The 12,070-nt window shown below is 41.2% G+C and overlaps 1 protein-coding gene across 3 annotated transcripts in view; it reads left to right on the forward strand.

The window, feature by feature from the left end:
• nbeal2 (neurobeachin-like 2) overlaps nt 1-4,805 on the forward strand; it is a 48,540-nt gene extending 43,735 nt beyond the window's left edge. For all 3 annotated transcript variants that reach the window (XM_061819347.1, XM_061819348.1, XM_061819349.1), the window contains 2 exons: nt 607-742; nt 2,520-4,805. In XM_061819347.1, coding sequence (XP_061675331.1) covers nt 607-742; nt 2,520-2,630 — 247 coding nt within the window. In that variant the 3' untranslated portion in view covers nt 2,631-4,805. The remainder of the gene's footprint in view (nt 1-606; nt 743-2,519) is intronic.
• The last annotated feature ends 7,265 nt before the right edge of the window (nt 4,806-12,070 follow it).

Consider the following 12,070-nt stretch of genomic DNA (forward strand, 5'->3'; position numbering starts at 1 on the left):
CTAATTGGTGCATTTTTTTCTAACGGCCGCAAGGGCACACTTGAGCGGAAAAGGTAAGAATGAGACCGGTGGAATATATGTGCCGAGGAAGTGACTTTACCAGCACTGTTAGCGCTGCGCTAGCGTCAGCACTGTGCTAGTGTGTTGCCGCTGTGTTACTGGCGTGTGTCAAATGATATTTACCCGTAAGTTTTTATTTTAACCGGCCCCGTTAGCGTTAGCACTAGGTTTAGCGCGGCTCTACCGTTAACACTAGCGTTAAACTCTTTCTGTGTACCCTCTTTATTTGTAAATATCTCGTGTTTCAATGTGGGCACTTGCAGCTTTTACACAGCCGCGGCGTATGTATGTACCAAATGGTATTTCCTTTACAAATGCACTGGGTGAGGCTTGTAACCAGGTGCGCTCTGTAGGCCGGGAATTCCGGTATTTCCCTATGATTGAAATCAAACTCCATCAGTCCATTTTAGGCCTAATGGATTCCTCCTGGATTCTCCATGTCTGCTTCCCCAGGTTAAAAAATACAAGATTTAAGTTCTGTTTTGGATTAAACCTGCGATTTTGCACATCCAAAGATACATGTTTTGTTTTTGTTTTATTTAACAGTCTGGCTGCCGCCGTCCCACCCTTGGCCTTGAAAGTCCCCGTGAGGAGCGTGTTTGTCACCAGAGAGAGCAGCCACATCCTGGTGGGCCTGGAGGACGGGAAGTTGATAGTGGTGGGGGCGGGGAAGCCAGAGGAGGTGAGAACCAGGACACGAAGTACTTGCGAGATGCGGGGTCGTGTGTGAGTGAGGGGGGGGGGGGGGGGTCGCCTCGGTTGCACACATATGCAAAGTGTTTGCGGAGATGTGAGTTGTTTTTCACGTGATAATGGGGTGGCGACTGCCGGGCGTCTTGTGTTTAAACCGCGAGTAAGTACAGATCCCGCCATGTCCTTTCACGTGGAGTGGATGAAATAATGCCGACGTCAGTTCGGACCGGGTCCCCTGGCCTTGAGAGGATGAATTCAAAGTCTGATTTGCTAAAGAAATAGCGCCATTGTTAATATGGAGCTCGTGCACTTATGTCACCGAAGTCACGTGACTGGCCATATTGCCGGTGTAGCAAAGCATTCTTCAATGCTAAGTCGGTTGGAGACGGCACGAAAATCCGAGTTTTGTCCGATACCGTGAAATATTTAGAAGGTGATAATAAACAAAGGTACTTGGAAAAATGAGAGACACTTGGCATAGATTATCCATATTTAATGCCGAAGTCGATGTTTTCACCGATAAGAAATTGGACTATTAACCCGCTTCAATTTATTTTGGACAACTGGATCTACACATGGATCTGGTGAGTAAGTCGTTGAGATTTACACGGAAGAGTTTTAAAGCGTAGAAAAGTCTGGATGCATACAAGTACTTCATTGCTGGATCTGTCCTCAATCAAGAATAAATCCCACATAGTGATGGAGCCACTGAGATTTTTTCAATACAAATACCAATATTTAAATAAATGACCCCTGGTTTTACACAAACTTGCATTCATTAACTATGATTGGGGGGGGGGGGGGGAGACAGCGAGTCGGCTCATCCGTACACGGAAGCGTGTTGCAGCCACACGTTAAACTTCGATAAACCTCTCCGTGACGGACGTTTTTTTTTTTTTCATATGCATTGTTCTCAAATGAGTCCAATGCATATTTAAAAAAATAAATAAATAAACCGCCGGGATAGGCTTCAGCTCCCGTACACGGAAGCGTGTTGCAGCCACATGTTAACCTACGTAAACATCACCGTGTGACCAACGGTTTATTTTCTTTTTTTTAAATACGCATTGGACTCATTTGAGAACAATGCACATTAAAAAAAAAAAAAGTGTCGGGGAGAGGTTTACCGAAGTTTAACGTGTGGCCGCAACACGCTTCCGTGTACGTTGGATACGACTCCCTGTCCTTTATTAATTTTTTTTAAACCCATTGTTCTCAAATAAGACAATTTGCCATTATGAATACTTCTTGGGAATTTGAGATTGAGAATAATAATTCCTACCTGAAGTGAAGTGATGGGTACACAGGCGTGTATATTTTGGTTGGGCACCATCCATCATGTTTAATTTCCAAAATGCATCCATCTTTTCAGCTGGTATTCTATAGAATGATCTTTTTGTCTCATCTGTTGTAACAACCAACAGCACCACAAGTCTCGGGCATTGTGAATATTCTGCTCCGGTTCAACGTCCCCCACACTGTCGAGCAGCTCTTCTTGACCGGCAATATGGCGCCGTGAAAATGGTGACCTCACGTGCACGAGCTCTATGTTATAGTTGACGTTTGCCTCGGCCAGCAATGCTGATTCTGAAGGTTCTGTGCAGATTACAGTGACAAGGCAGCACAACAGAATAAAGAAAATTGACCGTTGGGGATATTAAATGAGTGCAATCCGTCAGAGCAGATATGAGAATTTTCGGTTGAAAACGTAGGCAAGCAGTTTTTGGGCCAGACTGAACGACTGTCTTGTCTCTGCCCGGCGTCAGGTCCGCTCGGGGCAGTTCTCCCGCCGTCTGTGGGGGTCCACGCGCCGCATCTCCCTGGTGTCCGCCGGCGAGACGGAATACAACCCGGCGAGCGAGAGCGCCGGCAAATGAGAGCGAGCTTGCGGAGATGCTCGGCCGGGCCGCCCGCACACTTATTATGGCTTTCTTTTTACAAGCCCTGGAACTTCTGAGACCAATTGAACACTCAGCACTTTTTTTTTTTGGTTTGGTTGTTTTCTTTTCTAATCCAGGAAGAGTTTTATTTTTGATTGTGGACTACTGTCTGTTTTGAATCAGCATCATTCCAAAGAGTGGCCTTATTTTTGAAGAGGCAAAAAAAAAAAAAACAAAAAAAAAGCTTGGCTTTGGAGCTTTAAAACTGCTGTCAGACTGTACAAACATTTCAGGAGGGGGACACACACACACACACACAAAAACACGGAGCGACCACTTTTTCCAGTTTCTGTGCCAAGGCTTCTTGAAACTCCTGCAAACTTGAAAACTTCTTCGAGAGCTGCTCCGTGCAATACCGGTGACGAGCACCCGATATCCACCACAGTGGCCTCGCAATTGATCCTTGCTGTCTTTAAAACTCAAATGCTGTTACAATATTAAGCAGAAATGCGCTTTCATGGCCAAGAAAGTCACGTACATTCATTTTATGCGGTTGATGTTGTCGTCTTGCACAATATGACGTCCGTGAGTGTTTTATTTTTCCTGACCCCCGCGTGCACGTCTCACTAAAGAAGCTGATGTGAATTTTAATGTTCGGCCCCTTGATCGAGAACAATATGGAAGTAAATATGTGCCACCAGGATTTGAATTTGAAATATAAGGTGAGCAAAATTTCAATAGTTGCTACAATTTGCTGTCCGAAATTCATCGTCTGTGCCACCCACTGATCTTTAAAAAAGAAAAAAAAAAAGACTGGATGGCCCATTGGCTGAAGTCGCCATCCGCCATCTTGATACTCCCAAAACAACCGTGCCGAGTGCGTTAATCGCCAGTTTCATGGCTGTGAGAAAACATTCCACAGGTAAGTTAGAAAGATTTATTTTGACACTGTTAGTTTGTTTGTAAAGTTTTTTTTTTTTTTTTTTATTTTCTGATGAGGTTAATTCACTTGAACAAAGTTGTGTTTACGGTTGTCGTTGTTACTGTTCACTCTCTGTTTCGCCTTTATAGGCCGACGGTTTTTCACAAAAAAGAATATTTTCCCAAACTTCATCGGTGGATAAGCAAGAAAACACATTTTCTGTGAAATTTTTGCTGAATTTCATAATACAGTACTCTGCAAATTGAATTTGATTTTCAAATGCGAGGAAACGAGTTTCAATTTTCTGTCTGAAATCGGACGTCTGAGAGAACAAATGAACAATGCGTTTATGATGCATTTTCCCATTGCGACTCCTTATTTCCAAAAATATATCAAACTGATTGACTTAAAATTTCATGTTTTTATGACAAAAAATGCTTTGTTTTTTGCTATGTTATGATGATAGTCCTTGGGAAAAGTTATCATGTCACGGAAATCGGGCCCTAGCTAATACGCGAGGTTTCTTGCGAGTCACGCTGTTATACGTCTTTCCTTTGTACTTCGCCTTTTTTGTCTTACCAAGTAGAATAAAAAATCCTTCATGTTAACAGAACTAAAAAAATGTCAACCTCACATGACCAGTTTTAATTCTACACGCCAAACTTTGAGGAAAACCCTCCCATAATCCAACCTGTAAACATGTCCGCCACACGTTTTGGGGGTACCAAGATGGCGGCCACCTGGCTTGAACTCATCGATACAGCGCTACATATGTATGCACTATCCAGTGTTCAGTGGTACCACCAAGCAGGGTTACTTCAGGCCAATCGCAGTTACACTTTCTTAGTCACGTGACCTCACACACTAGGAAAGCGTAACTGGATTGGCTGGCTGTTTGGTTCTGACCTGAAGTACTGTATACTGTATTTCTCGAGTATAATGCGTCCTGAAGTATAATGCACACCCCAAAAGTTGACCAAAAAACAATCAGGAAACCCCTTCTACCAATGTACAATGCGCACCACCGATTTGCCGCTACCCATATGTTCAGAAATTAAAACAACAAATTATAAAGTTTTGAAGAATTTGACCTAAGGGTAGCATATACGGGCTGAAAAGGAGAGGTCCAAGAACTGACCCTTGAGGGACCCCAAAGGTCATTGCCGAGCACCTCCAACGGTCACAAATTAGATCCTTTTCCTCCAGGTAGAACCTAAACCATTTAAGGACCGTTCCATTTAGTCCTACCCACGTTTAGCAGCATATTGTGATCTACCGAATCGAAAGCCGCGCCGAGGTCCAACAAGACCAAAATAACCAAGCTGCAACTATTGAAAATGCGATCACTTCACATTTCAAATTCAATTCCCGGCGGCACATATTTACTTCCGCAGAACAACGTCGGAACTGACGCATTGAACGGTTCGATAAATGAAAGTTTACAGAAGGTCAAATTCACTTCACCTTGAAGCATTTTAGCATTTTTAGGTCCTCACTGAAATGTCACCCAAAAACCGAATATCTCTTTCAATGTCTTTTTTTTTTTCCCCCCCGAGTAGCATTTCAAACACTCCCCCCGTAAAATATGTTTTTTTTGGGGTTTTTTTTCGAACGCCGATCGCAATCATTCGTCCGGGGCTCACATCTGCGTCTGGTTTTGAACACACACACACACACACGCGTGACTCAGAAGATGCTTTTAACGAGGCAGAGTCGATCGTTGGCCGTCGCCGCGCTGTTTCGAAAACATCTGAAGGCGGAACGAGCGCTCCGGAGGAATTCTCCCCGCCGCGGTCGGAACACGCTCGTCGCTACGCGGCGTCATCGCAAACCGGCCGACCCCTTCGGTTCGAAGCCAGAAAACATTAGGAAGCGTTCAGCCACCATTACAAGTTTATACTTGTTCCAAAAAAAAAAAAAGTGTATTTGTTGCATAAACATGTTATACACGTCCTGTTTGCCTTTTGCCTCCAAATGTTATGAATGTAACGTTTCACCACGCTATGCATTCGTGCTCAGAGTTTCTGCTCGGTTTACTGTAAATATGAACTGTACATAATTTGTCTGGTGTTGTGTGATTTTTAAATGAATGCTTTGGACCAGCACTGCCTTCAATACCAACTTGATTTATACTATTCAGGCCTTTCTTTGTGTCTTTTTTTTTTTTTTTTTTTTTTGTGTGATGATAAGTAAAATACATTTGACTATACAGTACAAGGATTCCTGCTGATTTATTTTCCCGAGTAGAGTAGTACAAGTGAACTTCTTCTCGGGTATCAAAGGATTCACTTTTTTTTGTGCGTCTGACACAATCAGGACAAAGGAATAAAAAATGATATATTATTATGTGAATGTCAGTTTGAAATTGATTCCACTCATCCCACTGCCAATGTCAACGGTTGGGCTGAAGTACAGCTTTTTTTTTTTTTTGTTTGCATATTTTAGAATTAACAGTAATTAACCTTTTACATTTATGTGACAGGATTTTTTTTTTTTAAATTACCGTAATTTGCGGCCTATAAACTGACTTTTTTTCCACACGCTTTCAACCCGAGTGATGTGGCTAATTTGTGCATTTTTTTTTTTCTGACGGCTCCAAGGGGGCACTCAAGCGGAAAAGGTAAGAGTGAGACCGGTGGAATGTATGGGCCGAGGAAGTGACTTTTACCGGTGTTTTTTTTTTCCCTCTGTTAGCGCTGTGCTAGCGTTAGCACTATGCTAGCATGTTGCTGCTGTGTAACTGCCGTGTCTCAGTGATTTTTACCGGAATGTTTTTTTTTTGGTTTTTTTTTTAGCCGGCCCTGTTAGCGCTGTGCTAACATCTTGCTGCTGTGTTATCACATCTCGGTGATTTAGGTATGTTTTTTTTTTTTTTTTTTTTTTTTTTTTTTTTTTTTTAAACCAGCCCTGTTAGAGGCGAGCTAGCATTAGAGCCGCGCTAGTGTTAGCGCCGCGCTAGCATGTTACTGCCGCGTCTCACTACTTTAGGTATGTAGGGTTTTTTTAAACCAACCCTCTTAGTGTTGTGCTACCGCAGCAGTTCTTTTTTGTTTGTTTCTTTGTTTTTACTAGCCCTGTTTGTGCTACCATGTTGTTGCTATGTTAAGCTAAGCTAAGGTATTAAAACCTTGAAAACTCTTTCTGTGTAACATCTTTCTTTGTAAATACTGTACCTTGCGTTTCAATGTGGGTTTCAATGTGGGCACTTGCGGCTTATGTGTGTACCAAATGGTATTTCCTTTACAAATGTGCTGGTTGAGGCTTATAATCAGGTGCGCTCTGTAGACCGGAAATTACGGTAGATGCTAGGCCCTGATATATATATATTTTTTTAGATCGTACTCTTTTTACCCTTCCAAAACTAACGTTGGGAATTGATAAAATTTCATTGCGGATGCTGCTCGTTGATCCGATTCCTTAATTCTTTCTGGGTGAGGGAATTTGAAGCTGAAATTGGTTCCTTTGTTTTTGCTAGGGCTGATACATGTTTCAGTTTTTATGTGTGTGTATTTTTTTTCTGGGGTGGAGGGGGGTCTTCCAATTCATCGTTTACCTCAGGGGTCATGAACCTACGGCTGGTTGCGGATGGCTCGCAGAGCCCTCATACCGACATACTGTATACAACAGGAGTGCTCAATAGTGAGGCAGTTTTGGTTGATCGCATGACGGCGTAAAAAAAGAAAAGAAAAAAAAACAAAAGACGCCAATCTGGCTTTTCTTCTTAGTTTACCTTGCACCGCCCCCCTCCGCTCTTAAAGGTGTACACTCATAATTACAAATGTTACAGTCCTTAAACAACCTTTCAATGTGTTTTATAATGACAGCGTGCTTTGCGCCACCCACACCTGGAATTGTTTTTTTTTTTTTTTTTTAACATGAAGATGCGCCTCCATCGGCAAGCATTGTTGGCGAGTGCACATAAGTGGAGAGAAATGGGGAAAAAAATGAAACCAGCTGATTGAAAACTTGGAACGCGCTTCCCGTGTGAGTATTGCTGTCCTGTCAATGTTTGGTTCTACTTGTGCATATGAAAAATTGTTGTCACATTAAAAAAAAAAAAAAAACATTTAGACCAAACTACGTTCTCAAATAACAGATGGAAGTCTCAAAGGCTGGATGAAGTTTAATTTAATGACGTATGAAACACATTAATGGTAAAAAGTACTTTTGTCATCATTGGTTAGCAACAGTAGAATGTTATTGAAATGAATTTAGAAAGTTATTGTACTCTTAACGTGTTAGTGTAACAAAAAAAAATACACAAATTCACTGGTATTTAGTTTGGAAAATATTGTATGGCTCTTTTGGAATTACATTTTAAAATATTTACCGTATATGGCTCTCAGCCTACAACACAGGTGTCAAACTCAAGGCGCGGGGGGCCAGATGCGGCCCGCCGCATGATTTTATGTGGCCCACGAAGGCAAATCACGCGTATCAACTTCTGGGATTTTTGTTCGAATCCGTCCCAAAATTTCAAATTGTCGTATCATAAATGATGACATTGAGACGTCGCGAGCATTTTTGTGTTACCGAACATCAACAATAGTTGGAAAAACCCATTCCCCTCGATTTCTGATTCCGACCCTCGTTGATAAATTCAATGCGTAAATATAATTGGTCAATTGAAGATTTTCGGTCAAAATGGCCCCCTGAGAGAAAACCTAACGACAACGTGGCCGGCGATAAAAACGAGTTTGACACTCCTGGCCTGAATGTTATCCTGCCAAATATGGAAATTGACTTCTATTTGGAAAAAAAAAACAAAAACTAGTTTCTGTAATAATGTGAAAAATGAGATGCTTTTATCTTTTCTAGTTCTGATTTGAGTGTTTAGTTCAACTTCCGGGCTTCCAGAGTACGCATCTGCAGAAAAATGAGATGATGATTCTCTCTCGCCAAGGAAGGAAGGAAGCCGCCGCATTGACTTTTCTCCGACGTGACGGGGGCCCTTTCGCGCGCGTCTGTGATCTTCGTCCCCGTCGCAGTTCAAAAGGTCGCCAAAGTGAGCAACGTCGCATTTCACTTCAGGGGGACACTTTGATCTCCTGGTGGGGCGAACATCCTGTTGGCCTCCCCGTAAACACCTCCGGGGTACAATTGAGTGGGGGGGGGGTGATAAAACTGCACCCCCCCCCTCCACCACACACACACACACACACACAGTCAAATACAAACCAGAGAACAGTGAATAAGGGATGTCGTGGGGGGGGCTACAGTCGCTCTGATGTGGCCTTTAAGAATGGTGGGAGGGTTCGACACCTTGTGCTCGCTTACCGGCAGCGTCTCTGAGTCCTAAACACCCCCCCCCCCAGACCTGAAGGAACGCAAGGATTTCTTCTTCTTTACAAGCTTTTAGTTATGCTAAAGTTCTCAGTGTACATTTTTCTGACAGATCATATTCCAGTTGGTTGTACTTGCAACTCCTTTCTGTAAAGGAACTGTTTGCGAATTTCAATGTATTTTGTTTTTCCCGTCCATTTTTTTCAAGCTGCTTATCCTCACAAGGGTCAGGGGAGTTTGATTTAATTTAATTTTGAATTTGATCTAATATATATATAAAACCCTATGAGAACCCTTTATTTTCACATCTGAGAATAATATAATACAGATCAAATAAATAAATAAATGCATCCTAAACATAGATAAAATAAAATCACATAACATAGTCTTTCGATGATATTACGGAAACTAAACCACACAGATACATTTCCTAGTATATAATTTCTAAACCCTCTGACAAAATACTATATATTTTTTTCAAATTCACGGCCCTTATAAATTCAATTAAAACAAATAAGCACATTTTGTGTGCAGTAATGTAATAGCAATGTAATAACATTGAATAGAATAAAGTCCTGTCACGTACTTTAGTTCATGTAAGGAACTCATGTAACGCAACAAAGGAAATAAGAAAAATAGAAAAATGAAATGAATCAATAGATTTTTTTAGTATTTCATGTCTGAAAGTGAACGTTAGGTGAGCGAGATACATTAAAGTTTAGAGTTATGACCTCAACATCAACTGCATTGGAGTTATTACAGTATTATGCAAATACTGTTCTGTATATTACAAGACTGAACATTGGGCTTACAGTAACATTCTAAAAAATGTCAAACTATTCTTCTTTGCGTAAATGTTTCTTAAAATATTGTATGAGTACCACATGTACCCAGGCTCCCTCTAGTGGTCTGCCAATGAATCCGTGAAATAAATGTTCAATCGGTGCACTTTTTGTCTATGTTACACGATGTTATGAATACATTTATTTGTTATTTTTTTCAATCCAGGACAGTCCCGAGACGATTTTGGCTGTTTTTCACGGATTACAATCGAGAAAAAGCAACAATTTCACAGACTCTCAGAAAAAGATTGGCTTGCTGGAGCTTTATCAGAGTGGCAACGTCGTCTCCCGGCCTGCGACTTTGAAGTGCAAGTGGTATTGTGTCTGGGGGCTCAGCCCATTTGTTTGTCTCTGATGTCTGACCCCCCCCCCCCCCCCCCCCCCCGCCATGCATTCACTTCACTTTACAAGGTGTTTTCATTGAGCCAGCGTCGGCCTGCTAATCTTTTCTATGGCCGAGATCAAACAAGCACGGACGTCTTTTCCAGGGCGATCCCGTTTGGGCGGCGTGCTCTCTTTTTGCTCGCTGATAACAACTGATCGCAAGGCCGGCGTGACCTTTGATCCCACTTGACTTTTACAACTCGGACACTCCATACTTGTGCGTGTGCGTGTGACACAGCCCATCGGGGAACAAATACGCATATTTATGAATAACGTCACGTTTACTGACTCATTACTTCAATTCTATTTTCCCAGGGATCGTCTGCTGTATTTACACTATTTGTCTCTTTGTGAAGTTATTCATAATAAACTTGCAACTGATGGGAAATGAAATTATGCATTATTCTCTTCCACACTTGGTGTGGCATAATTTGGAACGTGAAGTGTTCCGTTGATATACATAAATATGGCAATAGGGAATTCATTGTTCTCCTATGAAACATAATGTGATATGCTTTGGACTACGGGCGCTTCCTTTCAAATATGCATAATAATTATTATATATTCTGGGATACTATAATATATAATAATATGTTGTAATACTATACTATTCTGGTATGCCTGTTTCTACCAATCTATAACTATCGTTATTGTAATTATATATTTATATCTATTATTAAAAATATATTATTCTAAACATGTAAAATATATTAAAATATTAATACTAATAATTTATTATATTACTACTGCTATTATTACTTTAACAATAACTAATATTTTATATAATTCGTCTTATTTTTATTACTATTATTCGAGCGCACGATAAAGCGTTGCCCTCACAGTTTTCAGGACTCGGGTTCAATCCCGGCCCTCCATGTGTGGTGTTTGCATAGCCTCGTGATGATAAGCAGCAAAAGAAAACGGACAAGATGGATGTAATAAAAAAATAGTAATCATTATTTTAAAAAATGCATTTAAAATATTATTGATGACATTATTACATTACTACTATTACTACTGTGATTATTACTATAACAATAACTATTTTATACAATTTGTCTTATTATTACTATTATTGGCGGCACGGTGGAGCAGCCGGTAAAGCGTTGGCCTCACAGTTCTGAGGTCCTGCGTTCAATCCCGGACCCGCCTGCGTGGAGTTTGCATGTTCTCCCCGTGCCTGCTTTTCTCCGGGCACTCCAGTTTCCTCCCACATCCCAAAAACATGCAACATTGATTGGACATTCTAAATTGTCACTAGGTGTGATTGTGAGTGCGACTGTTTGTCGCTATGTGCCCTGCGATTGGCTGGCGACCAGTTCAGGGTGTACCCCACACGCCTCCTGCCCATTGACAGCTGGGGTAGGCTCCAGCGCTCTCGCGACCGTCGTGAGGATAAGTGGCAAAGAAAATGGATGGATGGATATACTGGAATACTATAATATATAGTAACAATACTATACATTCTCGTACCCCTGTTATATAGCAATTATTATTATTATTATATATTCATATCTATTATTAAAAAATACTAATAATTATTTTTACAAATAAAAACAAATTTAAAATATTACTATCGATGATATTATAAATATTACTACTGCTATTGTTACTTAAACAATAACTATTATTTTATAGAATTTGTCTTATTATTGCTATTATTATTTGTGGAGCCCCCATAGCTCAGTGGTTAGAGCGGATCATCGTCTTCATAATTAGAATTATTCAAGCGAGCCAGCTAGCTATTGAAAGCTACACGTCACGTTTTTGTAGTTTTTGTCTCGAAATTGCACGATGTGTTCGTGGAATTCAAAATAAAGTATCGCTCGCATTCGGGTGCAGCAAATAACGATGAAAGACGGGTCCTGTAACTGTAGGAGAGGCCACGCCCAGCGCAGGGATGCAGCCAATCAGGGGGCCCGTTGGACGTCCGAAGGCATGGGAGGAGGAAAATGTTTTAGTTGAGCGCACAGCGGCTTTTTCTCGCCTTTGCGGTGGAGCAGCAC

Source organism: Syngnathoides biaculeatus, chromosome 5, assembly GCF_019802595.1.
Source record: "Syngnathoides biaculeatus isolate LvHL_M chromosome 5, ASM1980259v1, whole genome shotgun sequence".
Lineage (NCBI taxonomy): Eukaryota > Metazoa > Chordata > Actinopteri > Syngnathiformes > Syngnathidae > Syngnathoides > Syngnathoides biaculeatus.